Genomic DNA, 18714 nt, shown 5'->3' with positions numbered 1-18714 from the left:
ACACAGTCACTACAGATGGAGTCACTGTGCGAGTCAAAAAGCAGAAAGACTTCAAACTGGGCACCAGAGCAAGCTCCCTGCAGGCGGAATCCACGTCTTTACTCCTGCAAGCATCCAACTCTTTATGAACACAATCCGTTGTGGGAAACGTGGAACATTTCAAGGATTAGACAAGCTGCAGTGTGCGGTGGTGAGTTTCTAAGCTTTTTAGCCAACAACTTTTATTCGGAATACGGAAAGCTTTTAATAATTATTCGCGTCTTCGCTGGGAGGGATGCGTAACTTTTCCAGATTTTTGTGTACCATGTGCGTTGTCCGTTCCTCTTGAGTTCATAAGTTTAAGCTCTATGGCCAATATGCGGCGTTTCTCAGAGACTTGATTGGATGCGGTGGGATATATCGCGTTCCTCCGTTATTTGTAACCCAGCAACTGTCCCAGTGAATGACCACTAGAACAAATCCTATTAATGACACCTTTAAGCAGCTCCGCGCAGAGGAGTCTCAAACATTTCTCGAGGAGCTCCAGACCACTTTAGCGTATTTATATAATAGTTTGTCGCGATAGCCCAAATGTTCCATTCAGCAGTGATTGTCAAATCTTTGATTTATTTAATTATTTATCTCTAAAGGTTTTAGCGAGTTTTCTTCTGTCGTAATGGCCTTTTTTTTGGTTTTTATTTCAGGTGTGGATTGTGTCCTGATGCACTATTTTGATACGCAGAAGTTTTCTCTGCGCAAGCGCACATGTACGTCATAGCCTTTTACCTGAGAGGAGCACACCTGGATCCAACGAGACGGAAGTTCACTGGCAATCTTTGAGCAAATCTTTTGACTTTTTTTTTTTTTTTGGGCTTCTCCAGGAAGAAAAGTTTTGTTTGACGTGAAAGCGATGGTTTCCAGCTAAAGCGAGATGGCGTTTGTTTAATTTTCAGAGAGCAGTTTAAAGGACGTTGTTAGCCTTAACTTGTTGGTCAGCGATTCATGGTGCGTTGTATTTTTTTGCTGAGGGAATCCAGACCCGAGGTTGTTTGCTGATTTCACCAGCCGGTTTTAAATATGTGATTTTTCAATGGAGCACAGGAAGCTTCACGCCTACCTTTTTATTACCAAAAGGTAAAATATACCTAAAGTATGCAGGCAGCACACACACACAGAGAACATTTCATTATGTTCTCTCTCTCTCTCTGTGTGTGTGTGTGTGTGTGTGTGTGTGTGTGTGTGTGTGTGTGTGTGTGTTGTTTTTTTCTTCAACCCTTTATGTCATAAATCCTGAAGCCACATAAATGCTGTTTACTCATCATTGTTCGGATTATGAATATTATTGTTTGTTACAGCTGAATCTCAATCCAAAGCCAGCCTGCTCTACATTCAAAAAGAATGCCAGTTCTTCGCAGACTACTCCGAAGGCGCCTGCACCCACTGAAACTTCTCATAGTGGCTCTTGTCTTTGTCACATTTGTGTTCTTCATACAATGGGAAGTCGGAAGCCAAAGCCAACAGGAGGACCCGTGGCTGAAGGAAATGGCAGTGAAGCGGGATGCCATGCTGGGAATGGTGATGGGAGCTGTCAATAACTTCAGGGATGCAATGCCAAAGATGCAGATCAGAGCCCCTGTACGTCATCAGGAGAAAGCAGACGGCACGTCTTGTCTGCCAGGTCACTACACTGCTGCTGAGCTCAGGCCAGCTCTGGAGCGGCCACCCCAGAACCCTCTTGCCCCCGGAGCTGCTGGGAAACCTTTCAACACTGACTCGCTGAGCCCCAATGAGCAAAAGGAGAAGGAGAGGGGTGAAGAGAAACACTGCTTTAACTTGTATGCAAGTGACCACATCTCTCTGAGCAGAGACCTGGGTGCAGACACAAGACCACCAGAGTATGTGTACACTCTCCAGGCTTCTGATGAACCTATGTAAAATAACAATTTTAAAAGATAGTGTTATTAAGGGACATATTAGATCAAACGTTGACTTTATTTTTAAAAAATCAAGTATTTATACTATCCTGTGGATATGAATTCAGTATTGATGCTACTCTTTCTGTCTAAAATATAGTTGCACTCTGAAAAATACCCATATAAATTATTTTAAAAGTAGTTTTCTTAATGCAACAGCGACCATCTAACCCCAACAAATTTTTCTCAATTTCTGTTTTTTGTAACTGGGGAAAATGTCAGGCAGAAACCACAGAGATGATTACTGTGAGAGAGACTTTGTTTCAGCATGCCTGGCCAATTATTGTGGTTAAAATTTCAGGAAGAAGCAACGTTTTGCTTGGCTTGTTGCAGTACATCCAAACACATGGAAATCCACATGGGCTTCTCATGTCAGTTTAGTCGATACAAGGCAGACGCATAAAGCCGGTCCATGTTCTGGCAATCTCCCTAGGCTGAATTACAAAGTTTGTCCTACTCTAATATGGCAGGTATTTCAAAGGTTGCCACACATGCAGTGTCACAGCTGAAATGGACTCCCCACAGGGGAGAGCTTGGAGATGTAATAACTATACTGTGCCACTCAGGAACTGTACAGGATAGTCAGATCTTTGTGCTCTTTTCCCTCCTTGTACAGATGCATTGAGCAAACCTTCAAGCGATGCCCCCCCTTGCCGACCACCAGTGTGATAATTGTGTTTCACAATGAGGCCTGGAGCACTCTGCTAAGGACGGTATACAGTGTCCTTCACACCTCCCCCGCCATTCTCCTCAAAGAGATCATCCTGGTGGATGACGCCAGCGTAGATGGTAAAACCTCAATGGGCTCCTTCATGACTGTCCTGCTAACTTTTGGGTTCAATTTCATGCAGCGTGTTGGGTGGGCAACTCACTGTGTGCCATGAAACATGCAGAGGGGAGCTCCCTGCTTCTTCTTTTGTGGCACCTGATGTGGGTTAACAACAGGAAGCAAGGGGCCCCGCGGTGAATACTTTCCTAAGAGGAATTAGCAGTGGTTGAGCTTAGAGATGAGTCAGAGTTAACCATTATAAATGGGTCAGATGTAGGAAGGAAACGTAATCCTGGAAAGGACAGAGGTTTCAAAGAATGAAGTTCAGCTGACACCTAAGCTCAGCTATTTGCTGTGAGCAGGCAGATTGAGTCCTGCAGTGCAGCAGATTTCTTGAAAGCCAGCCCAGTTAAACATGGAAGGAACATAAATTTGTTCTTAATCTGTTTAAGTCTTCTTTTTCGGGCTAGGGTCTGTGAGATTAACTAGTAAGCAGTTAAGCAATTATTGTTATTTGATTTATTTTGGAGTATTTTGTGTTGCTTTTTATCTTGTATTCATCAAATTAAGCATCTCTGTATCTCCAACTCTAACGTCTAATTGATATCCCACGCTTTCAGATGAGTTAAAGGACAAGCTGGATGATTATTTGAAGCAGCTGAACATTGTACGAGTCATGCGCCAGCGAGAGAGAAAAGGACTTATAACTGCTCGGCTCCTGGGTGCCTCCGTGGCGACCGGTGACACACTCACCTTTCTGGATGCTCATTGTTAGTCACCACCACTGACACTACTCACACATTTAAAAACTGGTTTGCACGCCCTTAAACACACACCCGCACAATTTGTAAACACTGCTTACTCCTTTATAAAGCCATTTCTCATGTGGATTTGTGTTCTAAACAAAGTAGTTTAGTGCTTTTTGCAGAGAAAGTAGTAAGTGATGCATTTCCCTATGTGGGTGTATTAACAGGTGAATGCTTTAATGGATGGCTGGAACCTCTGCTAGCTAGGATAGCGGAAAACTACACTGCAGTAGTGAGTCCTGATATTACTACTATTGATCTCAATACTTTTGAGTTCATGAAACCGTCCCCTTATGGCCAGAATCACAATCGGGGGAACTTTGATTGGAGTCTTTCATTTGGTTGGGAGAGCCTACCAGATCATGAGAAGCGAAGGAGGAAGGATGAAACGTATCCAATCAAGTGAGTCAAAGTTGTGCATGTATACTGGATATCGACTTCATCTGAAACCCAATCTTCTTTTGAAGCTTCTAAACATTTAACAAAATGCATCCACAGGACTCCCACGTTTGCTGGTGGGCTCTTCTCCATCTCCAAAGAATATTTCTACCGTATCGGAAGCTATGATGAAGAAATGGAAATCTGGGGTGGGGAGAATATCGAAATGTCCTTTAGGGTAAGGTATTACCAAGCTGTCATTATTTGTGCAAATATCTTTTACCCTTGGAGCCATTCAGTTATTCAAACTGCTGCATGGGCGTGTGCGTCTGTTTTGTCAATCATTAATTTGAAGGTATGGCAGTGTGGAGGACAGTTGGAGATAATTCCTTGTTCCATTGTTGGTCATGTTTTCCGCACCAAAAGTCCACACACCTTTCCTAAGGGCACACAAGTGATTGCTCGCAATCAGGTGAGACTGGCTGAAGTCTGGATGGATGACTACAAAGAGATCTTTTACCGACGTAACCAGCAAGCTGCGCAGATCGCAAAAGATGTACGTATAGCTTCTTACTCCCTTCCCCCCCCCCCAGATGTTAGAATTACTTTACTTTTAGTTTAGTAGACACCCAAACCTTAAAACAGACAACTGGTATTTAGAGTTGAATACATTTTAAAATCATGATCTGGAACAGTCTTTAGGATCTCCATGAATGGCATCAACATGCTCATCCAGATGTTTCTGCTCCTGGTGAAAGGCTCGCATTTTCCTCCAGAATTTGATATTTATTTATTTATTTTGCATTTGAAGTCCTATTCTATTCTACTCTGTTATGTGATTCTTTGAATTTTCTTGTTTGTTTGTTTTTTAAAAAATGGCAGCAACTTGCAAATTGGTCTACAGCAGAAATTTTTCCATCTGCTTGTATCTAAGTGTTTTAAGGCCGCTCATTACTGTCCCAAAAACACATAAAGCTCTTGTCCAATGTTTTGCATAGAAGAGGCATTATGTCTGCTTATCAATAACTTCAGATACTCTGCAGAGAAAAACATACCTCTCTTACCAGGGCAACCACTGCAGAGTAAATTGAAATATTCCATAAAAGCTGTGGGTGTGTGGGTGCTATGGGGGATGTGGGGCACGTTTTGGGGGGTAAAAACCAACAGAGGAAAAAGAGGCCTAGAAGGAGTCATCTCTGGTAAATGACACTGTCTCTCAGGGTTTCCCAACATGTGGTCCCACAGGTCCTATAAACATTTCCCTCCGGGCGACACCTCACAGAGCAGGCCAGCCCTCACCCACTGGCTTCAGACAGACACGGCTTTGTCAACAGCATCACAGAATCCACTGTAGTTGCTATCAGTAAGCACTAGTGTGAGAAGCATCCTTGTCATTATAGTAAAGCCCTCATTATTTAGGTGAGTTAGGCGCCTGCAAATCCTTTGAAATGAGTCATTACTCTCCACTCGCCACTCCCAGTTTAAAAAGTGCAGTGATCAAATACTTGTCTGTAGTTAATTTATCAAATGAGTAATTATACTACCAAAATATACCTGCTGACTTAAGAAAAACAAGTATGATAACAATCAGCAATATTTTGATTTATTTTAAACAGAGTAATATTACTATGTTTTTGTATAAAGAAGTAATGTGTCTTTTCCTTAATGTAATTTTATAAAAGTATGTAGTGTGAAAATGCAGTATCTATACTATTAGCTGGTGTGAAATTTCAGACAGAGATTCACACAAGGCTTAGGTTTTAGCATCAGGTCAGATGTTCACTGAATATACTGCTTTTTGATACTGAGGAATGTTTTTGTCAGATATCTAACAGCAGGAATAGAAGCTAAATACAATATAAGAACCCAGTCTGGGGCATTGTTGCGTTGCAGCAAAACCAAGGTAGCATTAAATATGCCAGAAGTGTACTTTGACAGTTTAAAAAAAAGTTTTGCCTCTCTGTTATAACAGGGAGCTTTTGGCGATATCTCCAAACGTGTGGAACTCCGTGAAAAGCTGCAGTGCAAGAGCTTCTCCTGGTATTTGCAGAACGTTTATCCAGAAGTCTTCATGCCTGATCTCAACCCACTTCGCTTTGGCTCAGTAAGATCACACACCAGACCACCAGCTCTCCTTTTCAAACCTCACAGCACACTGTCTAGCCACTGTGGGTTTCCACTTAGGATCTCCAGAGGGTACTGAGCAGTTCCAATTTAACACCACTGAAAGCACTCTAGAGGCTAAAGTTGTTTGAACAGCTTGCACTGGATGTTAGTTTTTCATTTTGTTTCCTCTCATTGCTTTCCCCTTCCCTCCTCTTCTCTGTAGGTGAAAAATGTGGGCAAGGACTCATGTCTGGATGCTGGGGAGAACAATGAGGGTGGGAAACAGCTGATCATGTACCCATGTCATGGTCTAGGAGGAAACCAGGTCAGTGGGAACACGTCTGTTTTATCTCTTTTTGACAAGTTGAGCAGGTTTACTTAAAATACATTATTTGTTTCTATGCCGTAGTATTTCGAGTACTCCACACATCACGAGATTAGACACAACATTCAGAAGGAGCTGTGTTTGCACGGGGCGGAGGGGGCTGTGAAGCTGGAGGACTGCCAGTACAAAGGCAAAAAGACAGTGGTGGGAGCAGAGCAAAAATGGGAACTGAAAGATGTGAGTTTAGTCTTTTTAGTCTACACTAATTTCACAATCCCTGCATTATATTATTGTTAAAGTAATATGTGTGTGTATATATGCATTTTTAAATTTTCATATAGAACCAGTTATTCTACAATCCTGGATGGAACATGTGTCTGAGTGCCCATCACGAGCATCCTTCTCTGGCTCTTTGCAACCCTTCTGACAAATACCAGCATTGGTCCTTCGTCTGAGTGCACAAAATACCACTTTAGAAAAAGCTAATCTGTGTGAGGAACAAGCTAGGACAAAAAAATACTATATGCAGTTTCCATGCTGATTTTTTTTTCTTTTTTAATTATTTTTAGATAAATTATCACACTGATTTTTTAATTTATTTTTATACAGAGATGAGCTGAAGGACAGTTTGGGCTGAGTATATGAACAATGAAGATGCACTTTGCTGACAAGTGCCTCTTTTGTGTTTGACATGTTTTCACCACTCCAAGTCTTCGCAACCAAAACACACAGTTTTGGGTATTTAAAGCTAACACTAGTAAGTTCCAGAGACAACTATCTATAGGAAAGCAATGGGAAGGAAAAATAACACGTGTTATAGGGTTAAGGTCTTGGGCACAAGATCAATTGGTTCATCAGGTCTCCGCAGCATTGAACTCTGTTCTTCTTAGAGGTAGTCCCTGATTTATCTTGTGATGCAGTGCAGAACAGACATCCAAAGCCTCCTATAGAAGTCGAACTGGATAAAGGGACACCAAAGGCAAAATGTGATTCACATCATTTTAATAGTGGGCTAAGAGGTGATTACTCATGACAATTTTACATTGCTTTGCAGTGACTCTTTTCTCCAATAGTTTAAGTGGGCCCTAATCATGCCCGAAAACAGTCTCTCACTCTATAACTAAGCCAAGGATCCCCTCTATGTAGGGTGAAAAGGGTTTTTCTTTTAATCTGTCAACAAATATATGAATCTAAAATGAAGAAAAAATTGTGTATTGTGTATATCATAAAGATTCAAAATGACAAGTCAAAAACACATTTTAGGACAAGCAGTGAAAACATGACACTGACAAGAATGATGTACATTGTGCCTTTTTAAAAATGTGTTTTTTGGACTGAAAAATCTCCTATTCAGTACCGTCCAGTGCCTTGGATAATTTTTTGTTTGTTTCTGTTTTTTATTTCCCCTTGGACAGGAATGTGTGTCAGTGTTGTCAGCGCGGGTGATGGTTTATTGAGGTTAGGGTCAACAGATTTCTGTCAACAGTGTTTTGGTTCATTTTATTTTTTTTAATCAAAAGGGCCTTCAGAGCAGGACTGAACTTTATACACTTCAGTTGATTCTGAAAGTATCTCTATTATTGTTGTTATTATTGTTTTTGGTTTTTTTTTAGTCTTCCATATTTTTTTTTTATTTTTTGAGGGAAAGTAAGTTGGGTCTTAAACATGTATTTCAATCAGTTAATGCATAGGTTTTTGTTTTTTAGCATCATGTATGCAGTAATGAATACTGTCTTCTGAGATATATTATTTTTAACTGCAGCACAGTTTTCCTGTATTATTTAAGTTTGTGCTTTGGTGGGGTCTTTTTAGTTTTTATTTATTTTTTTTATTTTTATTTTTATTTTTTTAAGGAAACTGTGAATGGAAAATATTGTGCCCAAGGGAGTCCATTTTTACAGCAGGGGTTCTCAAATGAATTTCTGGTGCAGGCACTAGTGTTTAGATGGCTGTGGATTAATGTAAATTTGTTTTAGTGGCGGAAGAATGGATACAAATGTTCTGTGTTAGAGTGCCTTGGTCTAATGATTATATTTTGAACTCAATAAATTCAGTTGGGTCCCGCTTAGAGCTATTGCATTTCAGTTTTTCATTTAGCCTGCAGAGGGCGCTTTGAAACTAGAAATCCAACTTTGCCTCTGTTTCAGTAACCTCCTCACTTTGTGTGCTTGAATATGAAAATATATCAAGTGATTTAGATACAAAAGAAATTTTAATATTTATTTCAAGATCATGTCAAGTGAAGTTGTCTATCTACAGTTTGAAACCAAACACAATGAGAACGAAAAAATTACCATTTTGTGCAAAACATATGCATTTCACAGAATACGAAATCGAATTAAATAAATCAGGCACATGATGTTTTACAACTCACAACCAGCATGAAACAGAAGACTTTTTTTAAGATAGAGAAGCAATTTACTCAATACAGACTTTTAATAAACCACAATAAATACACATTTCATTATATCATTCGTAATAAATACTGGAACATAAAACCAAACACAGGATTCCCACATGGATGTCATCATATTAGCCTTCTCACACTGTATGCTTTGGCACAGTTAATCAGAACTATTGGCTTTGCCGATGCCACCGATTTCCTGAAAGCAGTCCGTATACTTCCTTCGTGGCACGTGGCGTGACAGGTCCCAGCTACTCGAGTGTCGCACAAAACCAGCCAAACTCTTGCGCCGAGTCTTCTGATTATAGTGATGTTGCGGATATTTGCAGCTTGGAAGTGGGACAAATATCAGTATTCATGCAGGAGCAGGGAGCTCAAGGTAACACCAGCATTACAGCAGCGCTGTTTACTGAAGTATTGCAGTCCTCCACTTGTTGAGCAGTCACTTCAATTTCCATCTTGTCTGTGATTTTAAAGGTTATTTATACATTTCTGGTAAATATTCTTTCCGTATCTGGTTGTCATTTTTGATGGCTTACAGGACCCCAGGAGCCCTACTGTGTACTATTTGAAAATAAGTTTTGATTGTCAACCTTGAACATGTTTACCCCTTATAGTTTTAATAACTGTATATTGTTAACCAAACAAACAATGCTTAAAATACAAATATAAAGCACTGTTAAAGTGATGAAATGCCCCATCGGCTGATTTTACTAAGGATTTTCTGTAGAAGAGAAAATCTGTTTAAACCATTAGTCATACAAAACAAAAATTTAAATCTTTATGGGATTTACGTAAATAAACATCTAAGTTGTTAGACAGTATAATGTTGAAATCCCATAAGCATTACTGGCACATTTCTAGAGGACATATTTTGTCCACTAGACCAGTTACTGTTCAAATTAATTCTATTTTACTGATAAATATTTCATAGTTTTTGGACATATGTCAAAGTGTGACTTCATTAATATCCCTGTATTTAAAAAAAAAAAAAAAAAAAAGTCTTCACATTAAAAATCTTCTTTTATAGTGACACATGCTAATTGTGTTATTCTAAGAGTAAACAGCGGGGAGAAAACTGAAGTCATTTCAAACCAACTGCATGCCACTGGACCCCAACACAGCCCCAACAAGGCTGTGAATTGATTTTGACATTTCCATTGATATCATATTCCAAACATACAAATAAGTTTTCAGGCTTTTTCATGCTTTCCAAAACCATAGAAAAGCATATAATTGTGACGAAAACAAGAAGAAAAATGTACATTATGTATACAACACTTTTTTTTTTTAAAATATAAAACAATGGCATTTTTTCCCAAACATCACTGAGATTCCGAAAACGGCATGCGTATTGTTATCAAAACATTTACAATAAGTATACACATACTTCAAAAACAATAAATAAATTGACAATAAGCCTTTTTTTTTTGCACATTTGACACATATAGCAGACATAGAAAAGTTCCATCTACAGTACAATATCTGCTTAAAACTAGAACTTTACATCTGAAATTACAGGATACATTGCACAGCGTGACATAAATTATGCTTTGATGTTTTTTTTTGATACGTTCGATTTTGCAGTTAAGCACACGATGTACTGGAGACAGCGAAAAGCACCTCAAAGCCTTTTACATAATGAACTTGTGGCTTTATAGTTACAGCTGAAAATGCATTACGGCGCAGTGAATTGCTTTGAAATTTAAGGTCAGATAATCCAAAAAGGCCATGATCATGTTCCTCTTGAAGACGCAATACTACTTAAAGAATACTTAAAAAGGCGAGGCACACTAAATGGCTGTGACCTCAGGGCAGTGGTCTGGTAAAGGCAGGTTCTTAGTGTTGTTTGCTAGTAAGGTCAGGTCAGAATGTCCGTTGAGACTTGACTCTTGTGGTGGCTGCTCAGTTGTCATACATGAGTTGTGACTGCTGTAGGAACTCTGATTGTTATTGTTCAGGTAGTTTTGAAATGGAGCCTGGTTCTCGTTTTCTGCCTGGTCCTCAAACGCCGCTTTGGACAAAACTTTATTCTTCGGGTCAGGTGTATAACAGGTCAGCGGGGTGGTAGGGGCACCACCGCTCAGAGTAAAATGGTGATTGACTGCGTATTGTTCTTCAGCATGATTAGAGTAGTCTGTGTACTGCTCAGCAGTGACGCTGAAAGGTCTCTGGGCCACGTTCCCGTTGGTCGTACTAACTGGATCTTGGAATGCCAAGTTTTCCCCATAAGGTTCACTAGGCTGGCTGGTTTGGCCGTTGGAGATGGCGCTCGTGCCCCCCAGCTGATAGTACTCAGCCGGAGAGGAGTTCATTAAATAAGTGTTCCCATTAATGTGGTTGTCATGTCCCACAGAGCCATCACTGTAACACAGCACAGAGGATAAGGGCACAACTTCGGTATGAGAAACCGACGGTGTCGTCATGTCGTCTTCAAAATTCTCAGACTTCTCTTCATCATCGTCGTCCCCCTCCTCGTCCTCAGAGTCGCTGTTAGCCAAGCTTTGTGTGCTGGAATCAGACAGCCCGCTGCAAACGCTGCTACTGTCCTCCTCATCGTCCTCATCTTCGTCGTTTTCCTCTTCCTCCTCCTCCTCGTCCTCTTCATCTTCTTCCTCGTCTTCATCATCTAGTGTCTCCTCCATGTCGTCTGCAGCTTGAAGGTGCATGCTGGCCGCCTGTGGAACTGCATCTGACAGAGAGTACTCCAGCCTGTGCTGTGATTGAGCAAAAGGGTTTCCACTTCCCAGGTCGCTTGCTTCGCCGTGGTACCCGTTGGTTGGGGACGGCTGCTGCTGCTCACGACTCTTCTCCAGTTCAAGTTTCATTATAGTGTGCAAGAAATGCGTTCGGACGCGAATGGGATTGAACTCCACTCTTCCAGTTGAATTGCTGCAACCTTCTTTTGTGCAGCCACATGGAAATGACATACGATCCACCTGAAAGCAGAAAAGCAAAAAAAATGTACAGATTTTGTTTTAAAATAACACGTAAGCAAGTTCTTTCATGTAGTCTATAAATTATTCATGTAAGCACATTCTCTTTAAATGGGCCGCATGTTTTTTTTCTGTTTACAAGTCAGAAAATAGAACATGAGGCTATAGCATGTGTGTCATAGGATTTACCTGGCATTTGATCCCTGCAATGCTGCAGGCGCAGGTCTCAGGGTCACAGAAAACCCTGCAATCACAGCCACAGTCCTCTCTGGACATGCGAATAGCCCGAAGTTCATGTTTTTCTTCCACATCAATCTTCTTTACCCCAGAGGAGCGCAGCAGTGCCCGACGCTTTTTAGTGGTAAGAGGCTGCAGGAAGAAGTACTCGTCTACTTCTGTGTTGTCCAGATCAATGTCATCATCAGATATGTCCTCTGCTGTGAGTGTGTTGGCCTCTTCAGACTCCACTGTGCCATTCTTAGTCAGCTTTAAAAACAAAAAGGAAAAAATATTCAAGCACAAATAATAAGCTAAACATCAGCATCAACAATCTGGTTTATTTGAAACGATAAATCATTCAGGAAAAATTCATCACAAACAATGACATCTGCTGAATGTAGGTCATGAAATCCACAGTAAAAAAAAAAAGATTTACAGGTAGGATTTTGTTCAGAAACGAATAAAAATGCTTTCACCTTAAGTTTGATTGAGTTGAGTTTCTCCTCCTTCAAGTGGTCTCTGAGCATGTCTCTGTGGATCCTCTTCTGCTCTAGGGCAAATTCACCCACGGAGTACTGCCTGATCCAGCTGTGCCTGCTGGACATGCCCAGTGTGCTGCCTCCCTGGCTGGGCACGCTGGTGAAGCCCTGCCGTCGGCTGAAGTAGTACACTGTCACATTCTCAAAATGCACCCTTCTCGTCCGCAAGCGCTTCTCCCTCTTTAATATTGAGTTAGCTGAAAAGGAAAACAGGAAGTCTGAACACAGTACAGTGTATGCATGCAATTCTTGTTTTTGTTGTAAAATGGTTTTGATAATTAACTTACGCCACGTGGAAAGGATTACAGCTCTACTTCAAGAGCTTATAACTGCTGATTTTTTCAAATATATTTTTACCATTTTTTCTGCTAGAGTAGAACTATTTTACATCTATGTAAAATAGCCTCTCTCTTTTATATGTCTACATCTATCTATTATATAGAGAGATATAGCTATAGATGGATATAGACATATAATGTCGTGAATTAGCACAGATTTTCATCATGTCTCTGTGCTTCCACTTGGCATGCAAGTCTTTAGTGTGTCTTTTTAAGGAGTGCTCTACAAGGGGGAGGTGCAGAGAAGAGGGCAACACTGGAGCATAAATAATCCCCTGCCTGGCCCAGAGATGGAGAGAGCTGGTTCACAGGAGCAGTGTTCCCAGTATTCACCCCCCTATCAGACAGACAGGACAAATAGAAACCATCTGGTTCCAACAGCTCTCCACCCCATGCAAAAGCAGACAATGCATTTCATTACACGTGTAGAGCTAAGAGAGCAAGACTGCTGAGAAGAGCAGAAGAAGCGAAGAGTAGCATTACCTATAAAAACAATAGATAAACAAAAGATGTTAAGAGCTATGTAATCAGATTTCATATGATGAATATATTTCATATATGAAATTTGTCCTAACAGGTCTTCTTTTAAATGCCCCAGACTCTGATCTGACTGTTTCGTAGACACTCTAAAAGAAACAGACTACAGATGTTTTTCTTCTTCTCTGCCCAACACCACAGCAAAGGATGTAAAGCAAAGCCACTCAGGACTTAAGTGTTTCATCTGTCTGCCAAGCTACTCAATCACTACATGCATGTTACTTCACAAGAGCGCTGTCTCCCAGTGCGCAGCTCTCTTGTTGCTATTAGCTGACCTTCGAGGCCCCGGTTACCGGCGGCTGCGGTTGACACAGAGGCCAAGAAGAACCTCAAGAGATGCAGTACAAAACTTCTGTCTCTAAACTCCCTTACTGAGGAAACGGCCCCCGTCCCTATGTATGTCATTCATACACGCAAAAAGGCATCATCAAAAACTCTTATTTCACATTGTTTTCTTTCTACCTGGCTTACCTTTTATTTATTTATTTATTTATATAGCACCATAATCCCAACAACACACACATCAAAACGCTGTATATTGGAAGACCCAACAATAATAGTAACACCAAATTAACCAAGTAAGCAAACTGTGCAGAAACACAGGAACACAAACATGCTGCCCAAATGTGGCTCTTTTCTTTTTTAAGAATCAAATTACTGAGATTTTTCAGCCAGCATCTGAATGTTTTCAATATCCCCCGAAGTATTAATGACCTAGTATTGTTTAATCTATTTCATTCACATTCCATCGCATGTCTTTAACCGTAAGATTCACATGTGCACCGTGTTCTTTATTAGAAGTGACTTCAGTATCCTTTGAAACCTGGAGAGGAGACGTGTCTTTTGTGATAGGTTTCTCTGAGACTGATTTCTTTTATTCAAAGTCGTTTTTGAGCCCAGACATACTGTGAGATCTTTTAACAAGGGGGCTCCTCTGAGTCACCTATAAAATCTCAGCTCAAAATTATATTTGCATTTCTTTAGTGGCTTCTTCATTTCACTTGTCTACTTGTATCTCACCCCTATCCTATTAATATTGGACTCTAAACTACAGCTGAGGAAACTCATTACTTGACTTACAGAAAAATAATCTGCAAATGTTTCAATGGATTCATCATAAAGAGGTAAATATTTTAAAGTGCATTTGATGATTTCATCTTTCTGTCTAGAAATGTGCTGGGGGGTTTGTTATTTACATATATTTTGAACTGAATATGTTTTGTTTTTGCTGATTTTATATTTTAAGAAAAGACTAATAAAGAGTTACACTGGGATCTAGAAATTGTTTTATCTATTTTAAAGACTAAACAATTAACTGATCAGTCAGCTGATTTCAAACAATTAATAATGCATAACCCACTATGCATGAGTCTGTTCTCAACGGGGCTGCTCTCATTAAAAACAAACAAACAAAACTAGATTGCAATAAGCAATCATTATTTAAAACAATAATCTTGTTTTTAGATACGTTAGATAGATATTGCATTTACATGTGCAGCACCAGTAATATTGCACTCATGCAGCTTGATACAAAATCAGCTATTTCCTCTGGCTGGGCCAGTACACTGATGATGTTACTAATGAGGGAGGCTGCTTGTGCATGCTTCCCTTTTATTACAGCACCAGACTCTTTGCCTCCTCTCCTCTCTAATGCACAGCCATGACTGTAAATTCATATTACATTCCGCTATCGACAGACATGCACATTTGTCTTCTTTGAGCAGCATCCTGCAATAACTGTAGGCTGCAAAATAAGGCTGGCTCAGATTTTGCGTAAAAATCCCTTTCAGTCCTTTAGCTTTGTCTATCACGAGGCAAAATGAAAACATTAATCTTACTGTCACTGAATATAATGCACAAATTTAAAAGATGCAGGCACTCACAGGTGAAAGGGCCTGAAGCAGAGGGGTTGACACTGTCGCTGCTATCCCCACTCTCACTGTAGGAGACCTCATCATCAGACTCCCGCACGGAAGAGCACGGGGAGGAGGAGGCTTCCACCTCCTCAAATTTCCTCTTCAGTATTCCGCTCATGGCCCGCCGCATCTGCACCTGAAACCGACAGACAGCAGAGGGGCCACACATTATTTAACATCCAGTTCGGAGCCCTCATAATCTTCAACTCGCTCAATTAGCAACCAGCCAGACTCTCCCACCATCACTTTTACTCAAACATGCACAAAATCTCCACTGCCACTGTCTCAGCTCCCAGGCACTCTCCTGGCAATTGATCACTTGGCACAAAGGGGCAGAAAAAGAAAGACGAAAGCTGCGAATTATATACTATGTCTTCCTTACAGGAAGTTCATTCCACTCTCTTTGGTTGAGAGGTTCAAAAAAAAGAGAAAATGGACCAGCTTGTCTAGCGTTTTTACTTCGCAGGTTGAAGTTATGTACAATATGCAAAATCTAAGGTGTCTGCAATTTAATTGCTGCTATAAAACACAGAAGTGATTAAAAATATATGCACTGGTCGAAAATGATGTCTTTCTCTTAAAAGAATACACTAAAATTTTCACTTACATGGGATGTGGAATTTTAATACAAGTGCAAACCCAAAGATGTTCATTTTCATGTACAAGTATGAGAACAATTTCATGTCTAGTTTCCAGTCCCCTCTGTACTATGGGCTAATCGTGCCGCTCTTGTTTTCCTCCATCACTTCTGTTTTCCCACACGTTCAGATTCACCTCATTCAAAAATGTCAACATCGGTACTCTGGTCCAGTAAGCTACCTTCTTCAAACAAAACTTAGTCCTTGGTCTATAAAGTCATTGTAATCTGTCACACTCCCTTTCAAGACGTCAATCGTGCATCACTCTTCCTCTCCTTTTCCACCTCATCTGATTGTCCACCATCAAAATCTAGACCCTGGGACATCCAGTCACTATCTCCAAAAACCCCCTGAAAACAATAAAAAAAAAAAAAAAAAAAAAAACCAACTTCAATTTTGCATGTTCCAATTTCCTGCATAAATTGTTCCTCTCTTCAAAATGCTCTGCCCTTATTTGGAAAAAAAAGAAGGCTTCCTACAGAGGATAAAGAAAAGGCCTCAGGTGAATGCAGTTAGAGCCATCGCGAATTGGAGTGAAAATCTATACTGTGAAAAGCTGTAACTGCTGAAACAATGTTGAAAAATGCACTCTGTAATCATGCATCATAAAGCACCGCAAAGATATTAGCAACAATGGAATAATAGACATGATCACTGCAACAAATCTTCCAGAGAAAGCCGCCACAGCGCTGCTATGTAAACATATTTTAAACATGAGCTCTACAGTAATATTGGACAGCAATGTTGTGCACAGTTTGTTATCTGCGTGTAGGTTCAGCTGGCTGTTTGTGGTTAGCATGTCATGCTGTGTTGTAGTGTTGCAGACCACTTCAATGTCAACTGAGAGGGTCCATTAACTCCCCTGAGTGATGATGCAATTAGACAAATAAACAAGAACAAGCTCATCAGTCAAATAAAATAAAACTAATTATGATTACAGAAACTGGCTCTACGACACTGCAATAACTATCAGTTTCTCCTTTTTCCTTCTTTTTTTTTGATAAATATCCTGCCATTATTCTTCAGTGTGTAATTAATGACCTGCAACATTGTAGGACTTGTTTAGTGGTAATCAGTATTTACATGACATTGATTAGGAACGACATTTTAACATAGTAAATTACTTGTTTTCCCTGCTTTAACAGCAGTAGTTGGAACGTCTTGTCACATTTCAAAATAAGGCCAGTGAAATAGTGCTGCAGTAGCACAGCAAGGATTGCTATGACTGGCAGCTTTTCCCTTGCTGCCTTTCTCTCTGAGAACCTGGAATCAGTAAAGACAGTGTGCATCTTCACCCAGTCCCACTCCGTCTATCTGCCAGAGCAGCTTGTGGGGGAGTTCCATTCACAGACAGCCTCAGTGTTTCATCTGGGCTCTGCTATCAAATCATTACAGATGCAAATGCTGCCTGAGAGACATGCTGCCTGTGAAAGAGGTGCAACCCAGAGAGGACTAGCACTGCCAGCAAGAGGGTCATTGTTCCCGGGAGGATGTGCTTGTTCAGTGCAGTGACATGGCAACACCAGCATTTGGAGAACCTCCAGAGTCAACAGCTCTACCTACAACTAAGGAATGTGAGGCGTCCTCCATCTGGGAGAATGTGAAGAGGAGAGGAGTCAGTCAGGGTAACCTCACTGAAAAGATTTCTCACCAAAGAGAAATATATATTTATTTATTTTAAATAGAAATGGGAGCCTGTATCCTGAGCTTGTAGATTTAAAAAAAAAAAAAGAAAAAAGAAAAGTGAATGAATGGCTGACAGGAAACTCAAGATCAAAATACTCACTTTTATTACAAGAATAAGATTAACTGAAGACAGACTAGATTACACGAGCCTGCCCTGTGATATTTTACATTTTCATTAACAGAATCTGCTGGTCTCAAATCAAAAACAGCAAAGAAACTGGTTTATTTCACAATCCACTTAATTTGTCAGCCAACAGGAATGGAAATTTCCACCAGAAATGACCTGTGCAATTTTAGTCCATTTTCTACTGAGGGTCCTAATTAGACACTATTGTTGGAAACCTATTCGTATGCTTAGCCCATAGATAAGGCTGCACTAGGCTTTGATACCAAAAGTGGTTTCCATGGAGATTCTAATGTACTCTCACAACTAGTGCTTTCCCATATGGCAATGTTTCCAGTCTAACATACTGTGTACAATAAAACTCTGACGTTAGAGAATGAAGTTAATATTTAAGCAAATTCTGCTGATGCATTTATACACAGTTTCTCCTTCAGACGAGTGTATAATAGTTCATCTGTATTCAGCTGTGATAGCATGAAAAGTTAAAATCTTAACACTGCATACAAATGACATCATAAACCACAGAGCTGTGGGTAACATGGGGTGAACCTCTCTCATCGTGGCTAAATAAAAACCAGAGATGGTTGCTGCTCTCCAACAGCTCTTTCTTTGTCTTCACTGTTGCCTTACCACTAATCATGGCTGGGCAGCACACACTATGGTACAAGAGAGAAAATCCCAGAGAAAATAATGCAGCAAAAAAGCCAGCTTGGAAAGCCCCTCCCTGTGTTTGCCTCTGTCGGCACACACATCAACTGTGGAACCCAACTCTTATCCTTAATCAGCTGCGCGCACAGCACTGTAGCACACTTGCATTATGAATACAATTATTTACCCATCATCATTCACAAGGTTCCCACAATAACAATAAGCCGATTTGACAACGCAAAGCTCAAAACACTAATCCCAAGTGATGCCAATAAGCCTGTGGCATCTGGAGCAAGTCATGACACATCAATCCTACAGTGGCCACATTTCACTTCTGTGCATGGCCTGCCCCCTCACAGGAACAACTGACCTGTATCCACTGGCTGAGTGTGA

The 18714-nt window shown here is 40.4% G+C and overlaps 2 protein-coding genes across 6 annotated transcripts in view; one reads left to right on the top strand and one right to left on the bottom strand.

Moving 5' to 3' along the window:
• Positions 1-39: 39 nt before the first annotated feature.
• galnt3 (UDP-N-acetyl-alpha-D-galactosamine:polypeptide N-acetylgalactosaminyltransferase 3 (GalNAc-T3)) lies at positions 40-8404 on the top strand. Of its 2 annotated transcripts, XM_004557666.5 has the most exons (12): positions 40-190; positions 684-1113; positions 1335-1874; positions 2569-2741; positions 3342-3491; positions 3695-3929; positions 4026-4143; positions 4261-4461; positions 5878-6009; positions 6235-6336; positions 6421-6573; positions 6678-8404. In XM_004557666.5, the coding sequence occupies exons 3-12, from the start codon at positions 1378-1380 to the stop codon at positions 6789-6791; spliced, it is 1875 nt and encodes a 624-aa protein (XP_004557723.2). In that variant the 5' UTR covers positions 40-190; positions 684-1113; positions 1335-1377; the 3' UTR covers positions 6792-8404. The 2 variants fall into 2 exon arrangements, with proteins under 2 accessions (XP_004557723.2, XP_076731132.1); XM_076875017.1 differs by lacking the exon at positions 40-190 and having other exon boundaries at positions 584-1113.
• A 125-nt stretch (positions 8405-8529) lies between these two features.
• Positions 8530-18714, bottom strand: part of csrnp3 (cysteine-serine-rich nuclear protein 3) — a 32422-nt gene continuing 22237 nt past the window's right edge. For 3 of the 4 annotated variants that reach the window (XM_024805464.2, XM_076875019.1, XM_076875018.1), the window contains 4 exons: positions 15193-15361; positions 12372-12631; positions 11866-12162; positions 8530-11679 (listed from right to left, as the gene is read on the bottom strand). In XM_024805464.2, the coding sequence (XP_024661232.1) occupies positions 10534-11679; positions 11866-12162; positions 12372-12631; positions 15193-15355 (1866 nt within the window). In that variant the 5' untranslated portion in view covers positions 15356-15361 and the 3' untranslated portion in view covers positions 8530-10533. Of the gene's footprint in view, positions 11680-11865; positions 12163-12371; positions 12632-15192; positions 15362-18691 lie in introns of all 4 variants that reach the window. The other variant, XM_004557665.3, reaches the window with a different exon arrangement.

This window comes from Maylandia zebra, linkage group LG16 (assembly GCF_041146795.1).
Source record: "Maylandia zebra isolate NMK-2024a linkage group LG16, Mzebra_GT3a, whole genome shotgun sequence".
Taxonomy (NCBI): Eukaryota; Metazoa; Chordata; class Actinopteri; order Cichliformes; family Cichlidae; genus Maylandia; species Maylandia zebra.
Note: the sequence above shows the minus strand (reverse complement) of the source record. Positions and strands in the feature narration are given on the sequence as shown.

Bases quoted from the DNA above. Each gene is read 5' to 3' on its own strand.
- galnt3 (XM_004557666.5), top strand. From the start codon at position 1,378: ATGCCAGTTCTTCGCAGACTACTCCGAAGGCGCCTGCACCCACTGAAA. The intron at 4,144-4,260 runs GTAAGGTATTAC...ATTAATTTGAAG, and splicing joins ATATCGAAATGTCCTTTAGG to GTATGGCAGTGTGGAGGACA. The intron at 6,010-6,234 runs GTAAGATCACAC...TCTTCTCTGTAG, and splicing joins ACCCACTTCGCTTTGGCTCA to GTGAAAAATGTGGGCAAGGA.